The sequence below is a fragment of the Pelobates fuscus genome, chromosome 13, assembly GCF_036172605.1.
Source record: "Pelobates fuscus isolate aPelFus1 chromosome 13, aPelFus1.pri, whole genome shotgun sequence".
NCBI classification, from domain to species: Eukaryota; Metazoa; Chordata; class Amphibia; order Anura; family Pelobatidae; genus Pelobates; species Pelobates fuscus.
The window spans coordinates 89,853,836-89,879,298 of NC_086329.1; the positions used below are offsets into that span (position 1 = coordinate 89,853,836).

At 48.8% G+C, this 25,463-nt stretch overlaps 1 protein-coding gene across 11 annotated transcripts in view; it reads right to left on the reverse strand.

Moving 5' to 3' along the window:
* TPM3 (tropomyosin 3) overlaps positions 1-22,066 on the reverse strand; it is a 46,592-nt gene extending 24,526 nt beyond the window's left edge. For 3 of the 11 annotated variants that reach the window (XR_010086266.1, XM_063438925.1, XM_063438924.1), the window contains exons 1-3: positions 21,417-22,066; positions 19,751-19,876; positions 4,876-5,009 (exon numbers count right to left, since the gene is read on the reverse strand). Coding sequence is in view for 10 of the 11 variants with exons in the window: in XM_063438925.1 (XP_063294995.1) it covers positions 4,876-5,009; positions 19,751-19,876; positions 21,417-21,530 (374 nt within the window). In the remaining variant the exon portion in view is untranslated. Of the gene's footprint in view, positions 1-4,875; positions 5,010-15,893; positions 16,108-19,750; positions 19,877-21,416 lie in introns of those variants that run through there. The other 8 variants (XM_063438923.1, XM_063438922.1, XM_063438921.1 and 5 more) reach the window with 4 other exon arrangements.
* Between the last annotated feature and the right edge of the window lie 3,397 nt (positions 22,067-25,463).

Genomic DNA, 25,463 nt, shown 5'->3' on the forward strand with positions numbered 1-25,463 from the left:
GTCCCATAGGGATCCTTAACACACCCCGTCCCATAGGGATCCTTAACACACCCCGTCCCATAGGGATCCTTAACACACCCCGTCCCATAGGGATCCTTAACACACCCCGTCCCATAGGGATCCTTAACACACCCCGTCCCATAGGGATCCTTAACACACCCCGTCCCATAGGGATCCTTAACACACCCCGTCCCATAGGGATCCTTAACACACCCCGTCCCATAGGGATCCTTAACACACCCCGTCCCATAGGGATCCTTAACACACCCCGTCCCATAGGGATCCTTAACACACCCCGTCCCATAGGGATCCTTAACACACCCCGTCCCATAGGGATCCTTAACACACCCCGTCCCATAGGGATCCTTAACACACCCCGTCCCATAGGGATCCTTAACACACCCCGTCCCATAGGGATCCTTAACACACCCCGTCCCATAGGGATCCTTAACACACCCCGTCCCATAGGGATCCTTAACACACCCCGTCCCATAGGGATCCTTAACACACCCCGTCCCATAGGGATCCTTAACACACCCCGTCCCATAGGGATCCTTAACACACCCCGTCCCATAGGGATCCTTAACACACCCCGTCCCATAGGGATCCTTAACACACCCCGTCCCATAGGGATCCTCAACACACCCCGTCCCATAGGGATCCTCAACACACCCCGTCCCATAGGGATCCTCAACACACCCCGTCCCATAGGGATCCTCAACACACCCCGTCCCATAGGGATCCTCAACACACCCCGTCCCATAGGGATCCTCAACACACCCCGTCCCATAGGGATCCTCAACACACCCCGTCCCATAGGGATCCTCAACACACCCCGTCCCATAGGGATCCTCAACACACCCCGTCCCATAGGGATCCTCAACACACCCCGTCCCATAGGGATCCTCAACACACCCCGTCCCATAGGGATCCTCAACACACCCCGTCCCATAGGGATCCTCAACACACCCCGTCCCATAGGGATCCTCAACACACCCCGTCCCATAGGGATCCTCAACACACCCCGTCCCATAGGGATCCTCAACACACCCCGTCCCATAGGGATCCTCAACACACCCCGTCCCATAGGGATCCTCAACACACCCCGTCCCATAGGGATCCTCAACACACCCCGTCCCATAGGGATCCTCAACACACCCCGTCCCATAGGGATCCTCAACACACCCCGTCCCATAGGGATCCTCAACACACCCCGTCCCATAGGGATCCTCAACACACCCCGTCCCATAGGGATCCTCAACACACCCCGTCCCATAGGGATCCTCAACACACCCCGTCCCATAGGGATCCTCAACACACCCCGTCCCATAGGGATCCTCAACACACCCCGTCCCATAGGGATCCTCAACACACCCCGTCCCATAGGGATCCTTAACACACCCCGTCCCATAGGGATCCTTAACACACCCCGTCCCATAGGGATCCTTAACACACCCCGTCCCATAGGGATCCTTAACACACCCCGTCCCATAGGGATCCTTAACACACCCCGTCCCATAGGGATCCTCAACACACCCCGTCCCATAGGGATCCTCAACACACCCCGTCCCATAGGGATCCTCAACACACCCCGTCCCATAGGGATCCTCAACACACCCCGTCCCATAGGGATCCTCAACACACCCCGTCCCATAGGGATCCTCAACACACCCCGTCCCATAGGGATCCTCAACACACCCCGTCCCATAGGGATCCTCAACACACCCCGTCCCATAGGGATCCTCAACACACCCCGTCCCATAGGGATCCTCAACACACCCCGTCCCATAGGGATCCTCAACACACCCCGTCCCATAGGGATCCTCAACACACCCCGTCCCATAGGGATCCTCAACACACCCCGTCCCATAGGGATCCTCAACACACCCCGTCCCATAGGGATCCTCAACACACCCCGTCCCATAGGGATCCTCAACACACCCCGTCCCATAGGGATCCTCAACACACCCCGTCCCATAGGGATCCTCAACACACCCCGTCCCATAGGGATCCTCAACACACCCCGTCCCATAGGGATCCTCAACACACCCCGTCCCATAGGGATCCTCAACACACCCCGTCCCATAGGGATCCTCAACACACCCCGTCCCATAGGGATCCTCAACACACCCCGTCCCATAGGGATCCTCAACACACCCCGTCCCATAGGGATCCTCAACACACCCCGTCCCATAGGGATCCTCAACACACCCCGTCCCATAGGGATCCTCAACACACCCCGTCCCATAGGGATCCTCAACACACCCCGTCCCATAGGGATCCTCAACACACCCCGTCCCATAGGGATCCTCAACACACCCCGTCCCATAGGGATCCTCAACACACCCCGTCCCATAGGGATCCTCAACACACCCCGTCCCATAGGGATCCTCAACACACCCCGTCCCATAGGGATCCTCAACACACCCCGTCCCATAGGGATCCTCAACACACCCCGTCCCATAGGGATCCTCAACACACCCCGTCCCATAGGGATCCTCAACACACCCCGTCCCATAGGGATCCTCAACACACCCCGTCCCATAGGGATCCTCAACACACCCCGTCCCATAGGGATCCTCAACACACCCCGTCCCATAGGGATCCTCAACACACCCCGTCCCATAGGGATCCTCAACACACCCCGTCCCATAGGGATCCTCAACACACCCCGTCCCATAGGGATCCTCAACACACCCCGTCCCATAGGGATCCTCAACACACCCCGTCCCATAGGGATCCTCAACACACCCCGTCCCATAGGGATCCTCAACACACCCCGTCCCATAGGGATCCTCAACACACCCCGTCCCATAGGGATCCTCAACACACCCCGTCCCATAGGGATCCTTAACACACCCCGTCCCATAGGGATCCTTAACACACCCCGTCCCATAGGGATCCTTAACACACCCCGTCCCATAGGGATCCTTAACACACCCCGTCCCATAGGGATCCTTAACACACCCCGTCCCATAGGGATCCTTAACACACCCCGTCCCATAGGGATCCTTAACACACCCCGTCCCATAGGGATCCTTAACACACCCCGTCCCATAGGGATCCTTAACACACCCCGTCCCATAGGGATCCTTAACACACCCCGTCCCATAGGGATCCTTAACACACCCCGTCCCATAGGGATCCTTAACACACCCCGTCCCATAGGGATCCTTAACACACCCCGTCCCATAGGGATCCTTAACACACCCCGTCCCATAGGGATCCTTAACACACCCCGTCCCATAGGGATCCTTAACACACCCCGTCCCATAGGGATCCTTAACACACCCCGTCCCATAGGGATCCTTAACACACCCCGTCCCATAGGGATCCTTAACACACCCCGTCCCATAGGGATCCTTAACACACCCCGTCCCATAGGGATCCTTAACACACCCCGTCCCATAGGGATCCTTAACACACCCCGTCCCATAGGGATCCTTAACACACCCCGTCCCATAGGGATCCTTAACACACCCCGTCCCATAGGGATCCTTAACACACCCCGTCCCATAGGGATCCTTAACACACCCCGTCCCATAGGGATCCTTAACACACCCCGTCCCATAGGGATCCTTAACACACCCCGTCCCATAGGGATCCTTAACACACCCCGTCCCATAGGGATCCTTAACACACCCCGTCCCATAGGGATCCTTAACACACCCCGTCCCATAGGGATCCTTAACACACCCCGTCCCATAGGGATCCTTAACACACCCCGTCCCATAGGGATCCTTAACACACCCCGTCCCATAGGGATCCTTAACACCCCCCCGTGTCCCACCCCCCCACCCCCCGTGTCCCACCCCCCCACACCCCGTGTCCCACACCACCACACCCCGTGTCCCACACCACCACACCCCGTGTCCCACACCACCACACCCCGTGTCCCACACCACCACACCCCGTGTCCCACACCACCACACCCCGTGTCCCACACCACCACACCCCGTGTCCCACACCACCACACCCCGTGTGCACCGCGGTGGAGGAGATTCAGTCTCCTGTACCCAGCCAGACTGACAGGAAGTGCTCTCTCAGTGACACTTCCTTTCAGTCTGGCCGGGCACAAGAAAACATAAGTTCCTGTACCGCAGTGCGCACTGCTCTGCCACGCTACACAGAGTGCATGGCAGGAGGGAGCGCTGACCATCTCCTGACGGTCACTTCAATCTAGAGCCCCCACCCCCATAAGTTCCTGTACCGCTGTGCGCACTGCTCTGCTCTGCCACGCTACACAGAGTGCATGGCAGGAGGGAGCGCTGACCATCTCCTGACGGTCACTTCAATCTAGAGCCCCCAAGGGCGGCTGCTTGTGCCGCCTTATGGATGCGCCGGCCACCCATTCATGATCGAGATTGCCGGTGATTATCAGCCAATACCGATACTTACAAGAAAAACTGAATATCTGTCGATCCCTAATTTTAACAACGGAATACTAGAGAATGGAGCAGTATTATAGTAGCCAAATTTGCTTTTGCTAATTCTACATTTAGTGAACAGCCCTCCAGGTCTCTGTAGAGGCAAACCAGTAAAAATAAACTAAACACGTTATATTTACACAGCTGATTGCCTAAAAGGTTCAGGGATCAGAGATGATAACTCTTTATAAACAAAAGTCACAAAATTTAACAACTTCCTGAAAAACAGGAATATACTGAAGGGTGAGTGTCACGTGATAATGCAGGATAGCAAAAGTATATTGTGTGCCAATGTGAGGAGTAAAAAGTTAAGGCTTTCCTGATGTTAAAGCGTGCTAATGTAAGTTTCATGTTTAAGAATGAGAACTTCCTAAAAATAAGTAATAATAAGCAATGCTTACTGAATACCAACACAGTATGACAAAAAACAGCGTGATTGCTTCCATACCGTTCACTCTCATCTGCTGACTTCTCTGCTTCCTCCAGTTTCTGCAAGGCAGTGGAAAGGCGTTCCTGTGCGCGATCTAGCTCTTCCTCTACAAGCTGAATTCTGCGGTTCAGAGAGGCCACTTCAGCTTCGGCCTAGAGGAACAAGCAAAATTCAGGGTTAAAGACCAAACATGCATTGTTAACATTTCAAGCAGCACAAATGAATGAAATTAAAACTATGGATGGCTCTGGTCTTATGCTTTATCCGTACACAGCAGAGACAACCCACTTTCAGAGACCTACAGCAGATGGCTCTTTTGAGTAGTCACCAGGCCCTAATTGATTGTACCCAGCACGAGTCCCACTGCCTAGTTCATGGGCAGCATTCCCTGCACGCCCACTAATTATTTCTTTAGAAACCAAAAGGAAGCCGCAGGAGGGTGTGTCAGATGGTTTGGGGGGGGGGGGGGGGGGGGGGGGGGGGGGGGGGGTAGAGAGTCTGTAGAATATAACATCAGCAGCAGTTTAACTAGTTTTCCATCAGAATACAGACGAAAAACGTAAGCCAAAATCCAGTGCCAGCAATAAAATCTACTTTAAAGCAATAATTAAATAAATCAGTGATGTCAATCTTGGCACTCTGGAACACAAGAGAATTTAATTTACAGAAGTATAATTGACAGACAGCAATACTATTACCATACCATCTGTAAAATGCACATTAAATGCAAAGTGCCCATTCTAACACCCTGCTTGCTGAGAAATAATATACAGTAACCATTTTACATTGGGAATCGGTGTCATCCTGTTTCGCAGTTGCTATAGAAACATAGAATGTGACGGCAGATAAGAACCATTCGGCCCATCTAGTCTGCCCAATTTTCTAAATACTTTCATTAGTCCCTGGCCTTATCTTATAGTTAGGATAGCCTTATGCCTATCCCACGCATGCTTAAACTCCTTTACTGTGTTAACCTCTACCACTTCAGCTCGAAGGCTATTCCACGCATCCACTACCCTCTCAGTAAAGTAATACTTCCTGATATTTTTAAACCTTTGTCCCTCTAATTTAAGACTATGTCCTCTTGTTGTGGTAGTTTTTCTTCTTTTAAATATAGTCTCCTCCTTTACTGTGTTGATTCCCTTTATGTATTTAAATGTTACTATCATATTCCCCCCCCCCCCCCATCTTTCCTATAGTGTGTGTGTGTGGAAAGTAAAATTACATTTACCAATTATGGCTAACATTTGGTAATGCACCTGAGCACTGGCTCATACACACTGACAAAAACTTGCATAACATCCCTAACAAAAGGACAACATGCTAAAACATCAAGGTTTCAATACATTTAAAAGCTAGAAGTGACTGTAAAGTACACAACAGTCTTATATAATGAAATGAAGACTGCAAAATAACTAACTCAATTGCAAGTCCCAGGGTCATCCCAATCTTCTTTTTCACTTTTTTTTTTTGAGCAATATGCTAGTGGTGACCAATTTTGGTAAACGATGATTCTTCATGGACACAGAATGAATTTCTTTAAAAGGAAGCAGGGGAAACATGCATGAGCATGAGTAGAGATTGGCAGGGTTGCCAAACAGCCTGTGGGGCGCATGTCTGTTTATATCATCTGCTGGTGCAATTACACTAGTAAAAAGGAACCAGCTTTTATTTCGTGATACAAGCATTAACATTACAGGGAACACCCTTTCTGCCCTAGCACCAGAGTGAAGACTCCTTGAAAGCAAACAATGACAGGTAACCACAAACTCAATCCTGCTGTTAGACACCTGAAGAAGTGTTAATTACTGCACCACAATCTGACAACTGGTGAATTTCCAGAGAGACAAAATGCACATCATTAAACTCTGTCACAGACAAACCCACCTCCCCAGAACTATGAAATCACTTCTATGAAGGAAACTCAAGCGACTGCAAACCAAGCAATTAATGACTGCACTGACACAGGCAATAGAACATGTCACTCTCAAGCTCTATAACTATCTTTTGTGTGAGACAGCTCAGAGCAGCGTGAGGTTGCCGGGAAAGCCAAAAAATTGGCACAGGGCAGCGACATTTACCCAACTCAGAGTAATAGCGGCAGATGCCCAGAGAGGACACAGCACAAAGACAATTCTTAATCTTACACACCACGTGGATAAACTCTCCCTGTAAATCACAATGAATGCCACATTAACATGTGGTCCACAAAAAAGGAATAGACTAACTTCACAGTGAAACTCATCTGCAGAGTAATAACCTCTATTCTGCAATATTCCCAAAGCTCTGATTTATAGTACTTTACAGACAAAAAAAAAAAACAACAACGCCCAATTCTACAAACAAGACTATTTGTTTTATGGTGGAATCAATACAGACTATTAAAATGAACATTTCTGATGCTCATTATTTGTACTATAGCCGTTTTTATTTTAAGCAAGTGACGAGCAGATATTGTCATGCAGGGAATCAATTTCAACATTGGACAAAAAAATGCACTTCTTTGTAATATGACCACACCAATCAAGTCTTATGCCAAACATGTTCACTTAACTTAACTATGGCAATTAAAGGAAAACTATAGTGTTAGAAATAGTATTCCTGACACTATAGTGTTTAACTATTTGGGTCACTCGCCCCACCCCACTTCGCTTTGAAAATGTGACTTGATTCATATTTTCTCCCACACTGGACCGGTCTAGCGACAGCTGGTGACGACTTCAAGGCTGAGATTATCTAATTTGATGATCTCAGCCAATCTAATGCGTTCCCTTAGGAAAGTATTGGGTGGCTTTTGCGCACGCGGATTAAAGTACAGCACCAATCAGCATCTTATCATAGAAACAATATGAATGAATGCATCTCTATGGGGAACGTTCAACGCCTATGCAGAGTGTAGAGACACTGAATGTAGGTGCTGCATACAGGAAGCACCTCTAGTGACCATCATAGTGACTGCCACTAGAGGGTTATAAGGCAGCAATGTAAACAGTACTATTTTTCTGAAAAGGCAGTGTTTACATTAAAAGCCTTGCAGGGACATTCTATAGACACCAGAACAACTACATTAAGCTGTAATGGTTCTTGTGACTATAGTGACCCTTTAATGAACCAGTTTGTGATGGCAAAAATTACCCAATGGGTGTGACAAAAAACTAGTGACAGCTTAAAGGGACCCTATAGTGCCAGGAAAACAACAGCGTTTTCCTGGAACTATAGGGTTAATACACCCCCCCCCTGGGCTGAAGGGGTTAAAACCTGTCCAGCCACTTACCTTAATCCAGCGCCGGGCTCCCTCTCCTCCCCCTGCCGACGTCAGCTCCCGAGTGGAGCTGAATGCGCATGTGCGGCCAGACATTAATCAATGCTTTCCTATGGGGATCTGAAATGACACCGGACTCCGTGAAGACGTCCAGCGTCAAATAAGCGCGATTTATTCACTGAAAATTGTGGAGACAGCCACTAGAGGCTGGATTAACCCTACAAAGTAAACATAGTAGTTTCTCTGAAACTGCTATGTTTTCAGCTGCAGGGTTAAAACTAGGGGTATCTGGCACTGAGACCACTTCATTGAGCTGAAGTGGTCTGGGTGCCTATAGTGATCCTTTAAGAATTACAACCTGTCATTCATTTCCATTTAAATTAGCTAGCTGTGCCCCCCCCAAAAAAGCTAGGAACAGCTATCCCACTTCTATTAGGATGTCACAGATGTAAGCATTCACCTTTTAGCTATTTCCTTCTTTATCTCCTGAGACTGCCACCTTCTGACTTGACAACTTGTTTAGGAATGTCTCTTATCTACACTTCGCATTCATTAATATGCACACCTCGTGTACACTTGCTCAACCTGCTATGCATAGTATGTACCTGTCCAACTTCCAAGCAACTGCATCAATGAAGATGATGGCACAGCCTTTAAAAGCCAACACATTTTCACAGGGAAGAAATCTGAACTGGGGAATGACCCGTATGGGATCCAAAATCATAGATTCAAGTAGCTTTTCACTATTAACTACAATCTTCTTACACTAGATATGGCTAAAAAATGGAATATATGACCATTATAGTTGAAATGAAAGAGAGCAAAGGAAATAGTCATTTAACAATAAAGCAGAATAACTCACTCTCTACCTCCCTCTTTCCTAGATATGTCTTTCCCCACGATAGAGTGCCTATTGCTTATCCCCCACTAGGTATACATTCCTTCCCCATTGCCTCTCCCAATTGGTATTTTTTTTCCCAGCCTCCACCAGGTACACATTATCTGAAACTTCTGCCTTGGTTACCCTCTTCCCAGGGATATATTACATGTGCTCTTGTCAGCGTATATTAGCTGCCTCTACCCCAACCGCCGCCGCCCTGTTTGTTTCCCTCAAACCCCCCCAAATGTCAGCTCCATAATCCTCCCGACAGAGGTTGGGGGGGGGGGGGGAGCCCAGGCTCTTAGCCCCTCTCCATGGTAAGCTGGATGCCCCTTGCCTTTCCCTGTGGTATGTAGGTTAGATACCCCTTGCCCCCGGACTCTCTCTCTCTCCCCCTCCCTGTGGTATATCAGATACCCTAGGACACTCTCTCTCTCTCTCTCTCCCCGTGGTATATCAGATACCCCAGGACTCTCTCTCTCTCTCTCTCCCCGTGGTATATCAGATACCCCAGGACACTCTCTCTCTCCCCGTGGTATATCAGATACCCCAGGACACTCTCTCTCTCCCCGTGGTATATCAGATACCCCATGACACACACTCTCTCTCCCCGTGGTATATCAGATACCCCATGACACACACTCTCTCCCCCCGTGGTATATCAGATACCCCATGACACACACTCTCTCTCCCCGTGGTATATCAGATACCCCAGGACACACACTCTCTCTCCCCGTGGTATATCAGATACCCCATGACACACACTCTCTCCCCCCGTGGTATATCAGATACCCCAGGACACTCTCTCTCTCTCTCTCCCCGTGGTATATCAGATACCCCAGGACACTCTCTCTCTCTCTCCCCGTGGTATATCAGATACCCCAGGACACTCTCTCTCTCTCCCCGTGGTATATCAGATACCCCAGGACACTCTCTCTCTCCCCGTGGTATATCAGATAACCCAGGACTCTCTCCCCCCGTGGTATATCAGATAACCCAGGACTCTCTCCCCCCGTGGTATATCAGATAACCCTGGACTCTCTTCCCCCGTGGTATATCAGATAACCCAGGACTCTCTTCCCCCGTGGTATATCAGATAACCCAGGACTCTCTCCCCCCGTGGTATATCAGATAACCCAGGACTATCTCTCTCCCCCCGTGGTATATCAGATAACCCAGGACTATCTCTCTCTCCTCGTGGTATATCAGATACCCCCGGACTCTCTCTCTCTCTCCGTGGTATATCAGATACCCCCGTACACTCTCTCTCTCCCCGTGGTATATCAGATACCCCCGGACTCTCTCTCTCTCCCCGTGGTATATCAGATACCCCCGGACTCTCTCTCTCTCTCTCTCCCTCTCCCCGTGGTATATCAGATACCCCCAGACTCTCTCTCTCCCCGTGGTATATCAGATACCCCCGGACTCTCTCTCTCTCTCCCCGTGGTATATCAGATACCCCCGGACTCTCTCTCTCTCCCCGTGGTATATCAGATACCCCCGGACTCTCTCTCTCCCCGTGGTATATCAGATACCCCCGGACTCTCTCTCTCTCCCCGTGGTATATCAGATACCCCCGGACTCTCTCTCTCTCTCCGTGGTATATCAGATACCCCCGGACTCTCTCTCTCTCTCCGTGGTATATCAGATACCCCCGGACTCTCTCTCTCTCTCCCCGTGGTATATCAGATACCCCCGGACTCTCTCTCTCTCCCCGTGGTATATCAGATACCCCCGGACTCTCTCTCTCTCTCTCTCTCCCCGTGGTATATCAGATACCCCCGGACTCACTCTCTCTCTCTCCCCGTCGTATATCAGATACCCCCAGACTCTCTCTCTCTCTCTCCCCGTGGTATATCAGATACCCCCGGACTCTCTCTCTCTCCCCGTGGTATATCAGATACCCCAGGACACTCTCTCTCTCTCCCCGTGGTATATCAGATACCCCCGGACTCTCTCTCTCCCCGTGGTATATCAGATACCCCCGGACTCTCTCTCCCCGTTGTATATCAGATACCCCCGGACTCTCTCTCTCTCCCCCGGTGGTATATCAGATACCCCCGGACTCACACTCTCTCCCCGTGGTATATCAGATACCCCCGGACTCTCTCTCTCTCTCTCCCCGTGGTATATCAGATACCCCCGGACTCTCTCTCTCTCTCTCCCCGTGGTATATCAGATACCCCCGGACTCTCTCTCTCTCTCTCTCTCTCTCTCTCCCCATGGTATATCAGATACCCCCGGACTCACTCTCTCTCTCTCCCCGTGGTATATCAGATACCCCCAGACTCTCTCTCTCTCTCCCCGTGTTATATCAGATACCCCCGGACTCTCTCTCTCTCTCCCCGTGGTATATCAGATACCCCCGGACTCTCTCTCCCCGTGGTATATCAGATACCCCCGGACTCTCTCTCTCTCCCCGTGGTATATCAGATACCCCCGGACTCTCTCTCTCTCCCCGTGGTATATCAGATACCCCGGACTCTCTCTCCCCGTGGTATATCAGATACCCCCGGACTCTCTCTCTCTCTCTCCCCCCCGTGGTATATCAGAACCCAGGCCTCTCTCCCCCCGTGGTATATCAGATAACCCAGGACTATCTCTCTCTCCTCGTGGTATATCAGATACCCCCGGACTCTCTCTCTCTCTCTCTCCGTGGTATATCAGATACCCCCGTACACTCTCTCTCTCCCCGTGGTATATCAGATACCCCCGTACTCTCTCTCTCTCTCCCCGTGGTATATCAGATACCCCCGTACTCACTCACTCTCTCTCCCCCGTGGTATATCAGATACCCCCGTACTCTCTCTCTCCCCGTGGTATATCAGATACCCCCGGACTCTCTCTCTCCCCGTGGTATATCAGATACCCCCGGACTCTCTCTCTCCCCGTGGTATATCAGATACCCCCGGACTCTCTCTCTCCCCGTGGTATATCAGATACCCCCGGACTCTCTCTCTCCCCGTGGTATATCAGATACCCCCGGACTCTCTCTCTCCCCGTGGTATATCAGATACCCCCGGACTCTCTCTCTCCCCGTGGTATATCAGATACCCCCGGACTCTCTCTCTCCCCGTGGTATATCAGATACCCCCGGACTCTCTCTCTCTCTCTCCCCCTCTCCCCGTGGTATATCAGATACCCCCGGACTCTCTCTCTCTCTCTCCGTGGTATATCAGATACCCCCGTACACTCTCTCCCCGTGGTATATCAGATACCCCCGGACTCTCTCTCTCTCCCCGTGGTATATCAGATACCCCCGGACTCTCTCTCTCTCTCTCTCCCCGTGGTATATCTCTCTCTCCCCGTGGTATATCAGATACCCCCGGACTCTCTCTCTCTCCCCGTGGTATATCAGATACCCCCGGACTCTCTCTCTCTCTCCCCGTGGTATATCAGATACCCCCGGACTCTCTCTCTCTCTCTCTCCCCGTGGTATATCAGATACCCCCGGACTCTCTCTCCCCGTGGTATATCAGATATCCCCGGACTCTCTCTCTCTCTCCCCCCGTGGTATATCAGATACCCCCGGACTCTCTCTCTCTCTCTCTCCCCGTGGTATATCAGATACCCCCGGACTCTCTCTCTCTCCCCGTGGTATATCAGATCCCCCGGACTCACTCTCTCTCCCCGTGGTATATCAGATCCCCCGGACTCACTCTCTCTCCCCGTGGTATATCAGATACCCCCGGACTCTCTCTCTCTCTCTCCCCGTGGTATATCAGATACCCCCGGACTCTCTCTCCCCGTGGTATATCAGATACCCCCAGACTCTCTCTCTCTCCCCGTGGTATATCAGATACCCCCGGACTCTCTCTCTCTCTCTCTCTCCCCGTGGTATATCAGATACCCCCGGACTCTCTCTCTCTCTCTCCCCGTGGTATATCAGATCCCCCGGACTCACTCTCTCTCCCCGTGGTATATCAGATACCCCCGGACTCTCTCTCTCTCTCCCCGTGGTATATCAGATACCCCCGGACTCTCTCTCCCCGTGATATATCAGATACCCCCAGACTCTCTCTCTCTCTCTCCCCGTGGTATATCAGATACCCCCGGACTCACACTCTCTCTCTCTCTCCCCCTCTCCCCGTGGTATATCAGATACCCCCGGACTCTCTCTCTCCCCGTGGTATATCAGATACCCCCGGACTCTCTCTCTCCCCGTGGTATATCAGATACCCCCGGACTCTCTCTCTCTCTCCCCGTGGTATATCAGATACCCCCGGACTCTCTCTCTCTCTCCCCGTGGTATATCAGATACCCCCGGACTCTCTCTCTCTCTCTCCCCGTGGTATATCAGATACCCCCAGACTCTCTCTCTCCCCGTGGTATATCAGATACCCCCAGACTCTCTCTCTCCCCGTGGTATATCAGATACCCCCAGACTCTCTCTCTCTCCCCGTGGTATATCAGATACCCCCGGACTCTCTCTCTCTCTCCCCCCGTGGTATATCAGATACCCCCGGACTCTCTCCCCGTGGTATATCAGATACCCCCGGACTCTTTCTCTCTCTCCCCGTGGTATATCAGATACCCCCGGACTCTCTCTCTCTCTCCCCGTGGTATATCAGATACCCCCGGACTCTCACTCTCTCTCTCTCCCCGTGGTATATCAGATACCCCCAGACTCTCTCTCTCTCCCCGTGGTATATCAGATACCCCAGGACACACTCTCTCTCTCTCTCCCCGTGGTATATCAGATACCCCCGGACTCTCTCTCTCTCCCCGTGGTATATCAGATACCCCCGGACTCTCTCTCCCCGTGGTATATCAGATACCCCCGGACTCTCTCTCTCTCCGTGGTATATCAGATACCCCCGGCGTGTCTCTCTCTCCGTGGTATATCAGATACTCCCGGCGTCTCTCTCTCTCCCCGTGGTATATCAGATACCCCCGGACTCTCTCTCTCTCTCTCTCCCCCCCCCGTGGTATATCAGAACCCAGGCCTCTCTCCCCCCGTGGTATATCAGATAACCCAGGACTATCTCTCTCTCTCCTCGTGGTATATCAGATACCCCCGGACTCTCTCTCTCTCTCCGTGGTATATCAGATACCCCCGTACACTCTCTCTCTCCCCGTGGTATATCAGATACCCCCGTACTCTCTCTCTCCCCGTGGTATATCAGATACCCCCGTACTCTCTCTCTCCCCGTGGTATATCAGATACCCCCGTACTCTCTCTCTCTCCCCGTGGTATATCAGATACCCCCGGACTCTCTCTCTCTCCCCGTGGTATATCAGATACCCCCCCTGGTTTGGTCTCTCTCACCCCCCCCCATGGTTTGGTCTCTCTCTCACCCCCCCCCCATGGTTTGGTCTCTCTCTCACCCCCCCCCCATGGTTTGGTCTCTCTCTCACCCCCCCCCTGGTTTGGTCTCTCTCTCACCCCCCCCCTGGTTTGGTCTCTCTCACCCCCCCCGGTTTGGTCTCTCTCACCCCCCCCGGTTTGGTCTCTCTCACCCCCCCCGGTTTGGTCTCTCTCACCCCCCCCGGTTTGGTCTCTCTCACCCCCCCCCGGTTTGGTCTCTCTCATCCCCCCCCCCCGGTTTGGTCTCTCTCACCCCCCCCGGTTTGGTCTCTCTCACCCCCCCCCCGTGGTTTGGTCTCTCTCACCCCCCCCCCGTGGTTTGGTCTCTCTCACCCCCCCCCCGTGGTTTGGTCTCTCTCACCCCCCCCCCCCCGTGGTTTGGTCTCTCTCACCCCCCCCCCCCGTGGTTTGGTCTCTCTCACCCCCCCCCCCCGTGGTTTGGTCTCTCTCACCCCCCCCCCCCGTGGTTTGGTCTCTCTCACCCCCCCCCCCGGTTTGGTCTCTCTCACCCCCCCCCCGGTTTGGTCTCTCTCACCCCCCCCGGTTTGGTCTCTCTCACCCCCCCCCGTGGTTTGGTCTCTCTCACCCCCCCCCGTGGTTTGGTCTCTCTCACCCCCCCCCCGTGGTTTGGTCTCTCTGTCACCCCCGTGGTTTGGTCTCTCTGTCACCCCCGTGGTTTGGTCTCTCTGTCACCCCCGTGGTTTGGTCTCTCTGTCACCCCCGTGGTTTGGTCTCTCTCCCCCCCCCCCGGTTTGGTCTCTCTCTCCCCCCCCCCGGTTTGGTCTCTCTCTCCCCCCCCCGGTTTGGTCTCTCTCTCCCCCCCCCCCCCGGTTTGGTCTCTCTCTCCCCCCCCCCCCCCGGTTTGGTCTCTCTCTCCCCCCCCCCCCCGGTTTGGTCTCTCTCTCTCCCCCCCCCCCCGGTTTGGTCTCTCTCTCTCCCCCCCCCCCGGTTTGGTCTCTCTCTCTCCCCCCCCGGTTTGGTCTCTCTCTCCCCCCCGGTTTGGTCTCTCTCTCTCCCCCCCCCCCGGTTTGGTCTCTCTCTCTCCCCCCCCCCCGGTTTGGTCTCCCTCTCTCTCCCCCCCCCCCCGGTTTGGTCTCTCTCTCTCTCCCCCCCCCGGTTTGGTCTCTCTCTCTCTCCCCCCCCCGGTTTGGTCTCTCTCTCTCTCCCCCCCCCGGTTTGGTCTCTCTCTCTCCCCCCCCCGGTTTGGTCTCTCTCTCCCCCCGTGGTTTGGTCTCTCTCTCCCCCCGTGGTTTGGTCTCTCTCTCCCCCCGTGGTTTGGTCTCTCTCTCCCCCCGTGGTTTGGTCTCTCTCTCCCCCCGTGGTTTGGTCTCTCTCTCCCCCCGTGGTTTGGTCTCTCTCTCCCCCCGTGGTTTGGTCTCTCTCTCCCCCCGTGGTTTGGTCTCTCTCTCCCCCCGTGGTTTGGTCTCTCTCTCCCCCCGTGGTTTGGTCTCTCTCTCCCCCCGTGGTTTGGTCTCTCTCTCCCCCCGTGGTTTGGTCTCTCTCTCCCCCCCCCGTGGTATAATAGATATCCCCGGTCTCTCTCTCTCCCCGTGGTTTGGTCTCTCTCCCCGGGTATCGCATGTTACCTGCTCCCGAGCCCGCTTCTCTCCTTCCACCTCCCGGGACAGTTTCTCCGCTCTCTCCTCGGCATCGTCAGCCTGCTGCTGCAGGACCTGGATCTTCCTCTTGACGGCCTCAATGCTGGTCATTCCCCCGCCGGACATCTTTCCGTCTCTCTCTCTCTCCCTCTCTGTGTCTGACTGACTCAGCCCGGCTTCCGGTCCCCGCGCGCCCCTCACTTCCGCCGGCCACTCCCTGCCAGTCAGGAAGCCGCGTATTCCCTCCCGCGAGCGCCACCGTGCGGCAGTCAGGGGCAGTGCAGCCCATCCGAGGGGCGTGGCTATCAGCGCTGACTGTGTCCCTGAGATTTAGTCACCTCACTCCCCATTCACTAAGCTGGGCAGTTTATACCAGACTTGTCTGACTGAGGGGGGAGGGATTCTTACAATTTATCTCTTTTGAACTCATATTTGAATTTTCCTTAGAATAGCCAAGATCCCACACTTTAATGGGAAAAAAACAGGTTTATTCACTAAAATTGTAAAATGTTGGCTAAATGAGTACAGCTGACATTTCTGCCTGTTTTTTTGCCACTCTCATTTCAGTTTGGTTTACTACAATTTATAGTTTAGTATGCAATAACCACTCATACTTGAATTCACTTAACAGTTACATGTGGTGAATGGAAAACTAAATGTAAAAAAAAACAGGCTAACATAGCTAAGATGTAACTATACTTAAAGTACACGTGAAGCATTAAAAAGTGAAATAATTCAAGTTTTACTCACCTTTTTCCAGCACCAGGTCCAATGCTCCCTCGGCGCTGCTTACCTCTCAGTCTGCAGTGACGTTATGGGCAAGGCATGGCCTCCTACACTGATGTTCAAACCAGTGCTTGTAGAGGACTCGGGCCTACTGCGCATGCACACATATTCAAGCTCTTCCATAGGAAAGCATTGAATCAATGCTTTCCCATGGGTCTTCCTTGTCACGTGGCTTTGTTTTACTCGGTTAGTACAGCGGAACCTCCTGTAGCAACCATCATACTGACGGCCACTAGAGGTGGACTTAACCCTGCATTGTAAACACTGCAGTTTATCAAAAACAGCAATGTTTCACATTGTATCATTGAGATGACGTGGTGTGGCTGACAATAGTGTCCCTTTAAAAAGCGACTCAAAGAAGCCTGCTGTAGTGGTTATGAGATCAGGAGTGTTCTGGCACCCTTCCCTGGTAATGGAGAAAACCGTTTAGAGATGGCTTGCCCTCTTACCTGGATCTCTTCGAAGTTTTTACAGAGTTGCAGAAGGCAATCCAGTCACCATTCATTGCTTGAGAGTGTCAGAGGGCTGCCCTCAGCCAATGATTGCCACATTGTGCATGAAAATCCGCACAACATTGATATTAACTGGCTAGGAACTCTTGTTTCAAACTGGCTAATGATTCCCCAATGACGCTGTCAGAGGAGAAGTTACACATCTGGCAACTAAAGGGGGTTAACTCTGAATGTGCAGTGCTTTATATTAAAACATTGCACTTACAGGCACCATGACCACTTCAAATCACTGGAGTAACCCATTAACTGGAAAGTTTCACCAACTTCATTATTTTGTCCTACATTTCCCATTTCACTACAATTCACTGTTTAGTTTATATACTATTTAGGGATTCAATCTTTAATTTTGGGTTACTTCACTGTTCAGTCAACATGATTTGGTTTTCTCATAACAGATAATGGGTCACAAACAATACAGTGACTCTGATTAAGGTCCTCCTCACTAATCTGGTTTCAGCCACTGCAATTAGGAGATAATCATCAGATCTTGTTTGATTCACTGCAATTTGGGGGTCACTTTATCAATCTGGGTCACATTACTGATTTTGTTTGTGGGATGAATCAGTAACTTTGTGTCCAGTTGCTGTAATTTGTTTTTTTGTTTCTCTTTAATGGGTCAACCCTTACAAATCCATAACACCAAATGATATACATCTTCTGTAATTTTGGGGGTCACCACACCCATTTATACCCAAGGTCTGCTTACAGGTGATATTGAACCAAAAAAAAACATACTGTGAATTAGCCTGAGCATAAATAATTAATTTATATTCAGCTATTTGTGGGAGAAGCAGTGATGCAGTCACCATTTACAGTTAGACTGCCCTGTGTACCCACAATGCTGTAACCATGAGAGTTATAACCACGTGGCCAGTGCTCAGCTGAAGCACATGTTTCCCGCGTCTTTTAAACCTGATGACGATATGCCACTGCTCATTGGCTAAGATACAGGCGGCCGGAACTGACGTCATCACGGTGCATGCTGTTGGCCATGGAATGCTCTGTACCTCATGGTGTTCTAAGAGGTATGAGGGAAGGGCTGGAGGAGTGGGGGCAGGGTGAAGGAAAATAACAAGGAGACAAGTAGGCACCATAAAAAGGCATAGGGGTATTTATAATGGCCTGAAATCAATGTGCCAAAATATTGAAATATAATAAAGGAAATAAATTAAAATATTAAAAAAATGGCAAGGATAGGTCAACATGAGGCAGGACTCAGAGGGCCTGTCCTAGTCAGAGATAGACATGGGGGCAAGAAGGGATAGAAGAAATGGCCAACTGGGGCATAGTATGGTCTAAAAGGGTATGGAGGGGATTTGTGGCTAATAGATGGACCAAGGGACTGATAACTGTGGCTGAAAATAAAACCACAGTTTGACATGTGGAAGGGCAGAGGCACACCCTCATTTTTAGGGAGTAAGGAGTGAGAGCTTTTTTCTGTTAATAAATTCTGCATTGAGGATTAATAGAAAATAAAATATCAGGTAAAATCAAAAATATTTCATTTATTGTAGTAGATACAATTTAACAAAATAGTGAATTTCATAGTCTGATTTCTTTAATTTAAATCAGGGGCTCTCAAACTGTTTTTGTCCGAGGACCTCAAAAGGGATTGAAAGCTGAGAATCAGTTCCCTTGTTATTGTTTGCAATACTCAGCTATCAAAATTAAATTAGACACTATCAGAGTTTAAAAGGTATACACTTTTTAATTTTTAATAGACTAATATTTGTAAAACACTGGTGTGAAAACAGTGCATCCTCTATCTTACATCAGAATCACTCAAGCTGCCTTAAAAAAAACACCCCTCCCTCTTCTGAATTATGTGTAGAATCTAGTCTGATGCAAGAATGTTTCCAGAGACAATTATTTAAAGAGATTAAGTGCTTGTGTTTTGCAAGGACAACTTTGGAGTATAGCAACGGCATGGGCAGACGAAGATATTAATTTCCCTGATCATATATAAATTCCTAATGAGGTAGTAAAGTTTGACTCTGGCCCCCAACTTTAAGCCAATATCATATAACAATGTCACTGTGCCCTCAATGTCACCGAAACTCAATTCTCAAGAGTAAGAGGCTGAATATTTAAATCTGATAAATGTGTCTGGTTATCTAGGGTTTAATCCTGTGCAGCTGGGACCAGCCAGTTTGAGGGACATCCACCGTCTAGTGATAACAGATAAAAGTGAATATAGAATGGGACTTGAAAGTCATGGTTCTCTAATTACAGGGTGTTGGGGAACAGTGATCTAGAGACAAAATTGGGGCATTTTGATCTCCCACAAAATATTGTTCTGCAAAAACATCACATATTTAGACTCTCTTCCCCGCACATACCACAAACAGGCAACCATTGGTTAAGATGGTTACGTTTTGGCAAAGATGGACATCGTGTGTGTCCAGTCTGTAATTTCATCTTTCTTTATTGTCTATACATGTTTCTGAATCTTTCATATATAACTCTGAACCTACTCCACTTTACAGGATACACCCGTGCTTTTAATGTTAGTAGCAATACTCATCGTAAATTGGTGGTGTTACTTACATCGGCTGCTTTCTTCTCAGCAACCTCCAGCTTCTCTTGGGCGTCCTTCAAGGCTTCTGAGTATTTATCCAGTTCATCTTCTGTCCCCTTCAGCTTCTTCTGCATGGAGACTAGGTCATCTTCCAGCTACAGGTACCCAGAAGAAAGGTCACAGGTGACTTTATACAAATATATAATGCTGTTCATATAGTTGCTAATATGTTCTGTTCTTACTTGTATGTTTCACCGAAAAAAGTTGTAGAAGGTAAAATGACGGCAAAAGACGGTAGCAAATTCAGGGTGACAGATTTCAGAGTTTAGGGATAACGTACTTCTGTGCCACACACTCTACAGGTGATAGTGCTGACTTGTTTATTATAATAGTCATTATAGTGCTCCCATATTGTCAGTACAGTAAAAAAAAAGTTTGACCAGGGTGAAGTCTGATTAAAGGCTTGGAGGACACAGGTGAGGAGCAAATAAACATTCAGAGAGGTTAGGTGGAGATTGGTCCCTGATAGTTGCATAGAATAGTCTGAATGAGCACTTACTGGTCAGGAGGAGTTTCCATTCACCAACGGTGGATATTAAGGAAGTGATTCGATTGACTTAATGATCACGAGGAAGGTAAGTTACTGTGATGGGGATTGGTATCTGGTAGAGGAACATTGAGAAAGGCTTGCTGGTGATTGTTCTCTATTAGTCTAATCTGATGGAATCCAGGAGGAACATTAAGATAAGTGAGGTGTAGATTGCTCAGTGTTAGTCAGATAAGGTGGTCAGGAAGAACATTGAGAGAGGAAATTGAAATAGGACATTATTAAAGTGATAGAATGTTCAGGAGGAAACTGGTTAGGTGACGTAGCTGTTGGTCAGTTAACCTAATGCAAGGGTGATTGGTTATTTTTAGTCTGGGACAATGATCCAGAAGAACATTAGGATATTGCTTATGGTGAGTCTGGAATGGAAGAGACTTAAACACTGACAGTGTCCGTGTATACTTTCAGCATATCTCCAAGAATAGCACTTTTAGCAGGTTAGAAGAAACCAATGGAAATGTGACAGTCATTAAACGATCAATCTATAAATGTGTATACACATATCTTCCTAAAAGTGTATTTTGTTCTGTGGTTGTTGTTAGTAGATGAAAAGGCATAGGAGAATCATATAACAGTAATAATAATGTGCCAGAGAGAGAGTAAATTTGTCTCACGGGGTGCGGCAGTTTAGTGGACATTGGCCCAATGCCTATTCCTAGATAAACACTTCTCATAGCAGAGATTCCGTGAGTTCTGCAGCAATGAACGTTCTTCTGCTTTTTAACTTTTATTGTATACTGTGACTGTGGTTCATCCAGTGAACCGGAAATTAGGGAGAACTGAAAAAGGGGATGTACGTTTTTTTCCAGCATTTCTCCAACTGTGTCAAATAAGTGCGTCTCACTTTTTGGTTAAAAAAAATACCCTTCTATGTTATTGTTATAATTATTACTAAACATACCAGTGTATAATAGAACTTAAGTGGTATTTTCCTTTAAATACTCTCACTTTGAAATCAAAAGTTCCAATTTATATTTTGGGTATCACAGGTAATGAAGTCCATTGTAGTAGCCCAGTAGTGTCTCAGTGATATGTATTGGAGACCTTTGCTACAAAGAATGGTCCCCCTAAAGGTCCATCACACCTACCTGCTTGCTCTTCTCTTCCACCTGTTTCTTCTCTGCCTCAGCTTGCTCAGCCCGGTCCATAGCATTCTCCTTGTCCAACTTTAACATCTGCATTTTCTTCTTAATGGCTTCCATGGTAATTGTCTCTGCACAGTCTGTAGAATTCCCTTAAAGTAGTGGACTTACAAGGTGTGTTTAGGTGGTTTAATGAAGGGGAAGCTCTGCAAGGTTTGTGAGGGCTCTTTAATGATGTGGGTCTTATGTGATACGGAAAGGTGCTTTTAAAAATGAGGGTCTTGGAAGTTGAGTACCCTAAAGAATGGTAGAAAGAAAGCGTGCATTAAGTGGGGTTGCTTATAAGAGCTGTAAAGATATTTTGAGGCTAAGACGTGTTTAAGGTATCCCAAAGTGCTTTAGATATATGTGCTTTAAGGATGAGAGACTTGCAAGTGTGTAAGGGTACCTTAAATTGAGAGGCTTATAACTTCTGAAAGGGTACCTTAAAAATGAGGGGCTTGAAAGATGTGTAAGGATGCCTTAAAGATGAGGGTTTGTAAGGTGTGTGTGAAGATGTAGGGCTTGTTTGGTGTATAAAGATGACAAACGTGCAAGATGTCCAAGAGTGCTGTATATGTGTGGGTATCTGTCCTCTTGTCCCGATGCTGAGTTCTTTGCTGCCTGCCCAGTTTTATTCCACATTTCAACACCTGTCCTTGGGTGATCCAATGCCCCACCTCCTTTTCTTTCTGACCCCATGCTCATTGCATTGTTATGCTGACATGAGGGGTCTTAGACATTAGACAAGATCCATATTAGGATCCCAATGGACAGCTGGCATGTGAATATAAAAGACTGGTATGAGGACCATGATGGTTTGGTTACAGCGTCAGTCTGAATTTGTGTCATCAAGTCTTTGTATTTCCCCACTCCCAAAATATATCACCATATAGCGATACCCAGGTTTACCATAATACTGGGGAGGATATAAAAAGAATATAGAAAGCAGAGAATTGTTAAAATGTTGCAGGGAGAAAGTAACATCTGCAGGGAATATCAGCAGAATGGATGAAAATGTTACAGGGACAAAGTAACATCTGTAAATATGTATTAATATAAACATCATGTTCCCTAATTAAATTTCCACGTTTCATAGATCACAATGGGGGTCTATTCACTAAAAAGTGAATTGTGGGTAATTGGAAACCAGACTAGAAACTTGTAGGCCAGGGGGGTACCCAAATGGTAGATCCCCAGATGTTTTAAAACTACAGCTTCCATGATGCTTTGTCATTGCAAAGGAATGCAAAGACATACAAAGAATCATGGGAGTTGTAGTTTCACAACATCTGGGGATCTACCTTTTAGGCAATCCTGATTTAGGCTTTAATAAAACCTCTACACAATTTCCTCTAGAACTGTGGTCTATACATAAAGGTGCATAAAAACACAACTGAGACATGACAAAACCAAAATAAAGATTGTCAAAAAATATATAAAAATAAAACACAACTGAGGCATTAATTCAAAAAATAAATTTATTTAGAGCCATTTTATTATGGTGCCAGAGTTTCCAAGGGCAAGCGTTCAACACAAATAATATTAAATTATCTCTTATTACATTTTGCAGATTTACAAGATATGCACGGGATGCTCAAATGCAAAGATGGACACGATATTGTTTTTAGAAGAACAAATAGTGTTACTTTATAAACCCACATTTTCTGTTCATTACTCCCAGGCAGCTGTCTTTTACAGGGACACTACAGTCACCAAAACTACTACAACTTAGTGTAGTGGTTCTGGTGTCTATAGCATGTCCCTGCAGGCTTAGCACTGTAAACACTGCCTTGTCAGAGAAAAGGCAGTGTCCGCATTGCTGGCTAGTTACACCTCTAGTGTCAGTCACTCAGATGGCCACTAGTGGTGCTTCCTATTCCAGAGCTGCACACGGTGCAGCATCTACGTTCAACTTCTCCATGCTCTGCATTGAGGCACTGCATACTCCCCACAGAGATGCATTGATTCACTGCATCTCTATGAGGAGATGTTGATCGGTACAGCACAGCTTTTTGCCATGCATGAAAGCATTGAATTGGCTGAGATCACCAAGACTGAGGATCTCAGCCACAAAGGTGGGTCCAAGCAAAGCCAGCCACAGCAAAATCAGCACAGCACGGTAGGAAAGGTAAGTAAAATCAACTTTAATCTCTGGAGAGAGGAGGCCTAGAGACCTAATGCAAAATTCAAGCACTACAGTGTCACTATAGTGCTTCTCTTTAACCCCTTAAGGACACATGACATGTGTGACATGTCATGATTCCCTTTTATTCCAGAAGTTTGGTCCTTAAGGGGTTAACCTCTGGAAATACAACTGCTTATATTATCAGGTCTGGTAGTTGTAGTTCAGCCATTAGCATTCTACAGTACAAAGCTAACATTTGAACTTTACAAAATAATAGGACATATCCAGCCAGCAGTAGTTTCCATTCATGAGCTATTTCGCCTCCATTAGAAGTGCTCATGTTATTGTCTTGAGTGGCAAATTCTAACTCAAACTTCTACATATCAGCTTCGGGCATAGAAGGAGCAGTGTTTGGCCGCGCATGCTTACTACCATCAATCCTTCTATATGAGAGGCATTGGGCTGGAAAAGATTGAAAAGACATGAGCAGGCATACTAACGTCTTCGAAGGTGGAAGGGTTGGCTGCAGTGGAGGAGTCCTGAAATTGGAAAAGAGGTGAGTAGCCTATTTTTACTTGTTTTTTTTTTTAATGCCAATGGAGGGTGCACAGTACAATCACTTAGTCCATTCATGTCACTTTGATTGCTGTAGTGGTTATAGTACCAGGAGTCTTCTGGTATCGTTTCACTGTTAAAATTCAAAAGATTTTGAAATGTTTTAACTCTAACCTTTGTTCTGCAGATGCCCATTTTGGCCCATCTTCATAGATAGTTCTAAAGTGGAAATGTCACTTCCAATTTAGAAATATAATTTGTGTCTAATTTTGGGCAGAATTCATGCGTTGAGTAGTGTCAGCATTAGCAGTACCTGTGAAGAGAGGCCACCTGACTATTCTCAAATTGAGTGCCTCTATCTTGGTTCCTTATCAGTCAGTGTTACAAGCTCTGCCCCTTGCACCAGATATTCAGCATAGACAGAACACAGAGACACAGAGAGGAGTAGAAACAAAAACAATGTTTCTATTTCTCCCTGTCTGAGGCAATGTGAGGATTGACCTGGATTTTTTCAGAATACCTTTAAAAGTTAAAGTAAAAATAAATACATTTATTGTGAACATTAAAATTAATAGTCACCCAGAGGGGCGGAGCCAAGCCAGCGAGCTGACAAGTCGTGCCTCCCATAAGCTCCTGCTGTACGGGCTAAACTCTCGCTGCTCACTCGGGCTGCAGTGCTGGAAATCTCCCATAACCGAGTTAAACGGATGGGGGAAGCCTGCACACACCTGTAGACACCAAACTCGACACCTGGAACGACCGGGATCTGCTGCAGCGAGGTGAGGCCTACTGGAGACAGTGGAGGGGAAAGGCGGCTGCTTTCCCCCTGCTGCTACAAGCCATGAGAGACCGGTGGGGGTTATCCTGGTCCCAGCCAGATGGAGCCCCCCGTGGCCCATACCTCTCAGAGACCCCTGCAGGCTACACAAGCTACAAGGGTATGGAGGTCCCCAAAATGGCGGCCGCATCATGAACTGCCAGACCCCAGCAACAAAGCAAGAGACACTCTTGATGCCATTTTCGACCACTTCTGGATAAAGCTGCTGACCCGTATTGGACCAGCTATGACTACCCCCATCCCGACTGAACGGGACCACGTGCGCACCGAGAAGAGGCCTGGGAAACCACTACAGGACGCAAAGCGATCCCCCACCTCAGCCATCCCCATAAGATGCCCACCCTGGCTGAGAGCAACGAGGGCCACAACCCACAGGTACCGGCCACACAGTTGCAGGGCTGCAAGACATAAGCGACGACATACAGCGACCGACTGCAGGACCCACCGCACCTTCCCGACAGGGAAGACACTGTACCCTAAGCTCGTGGCAAAA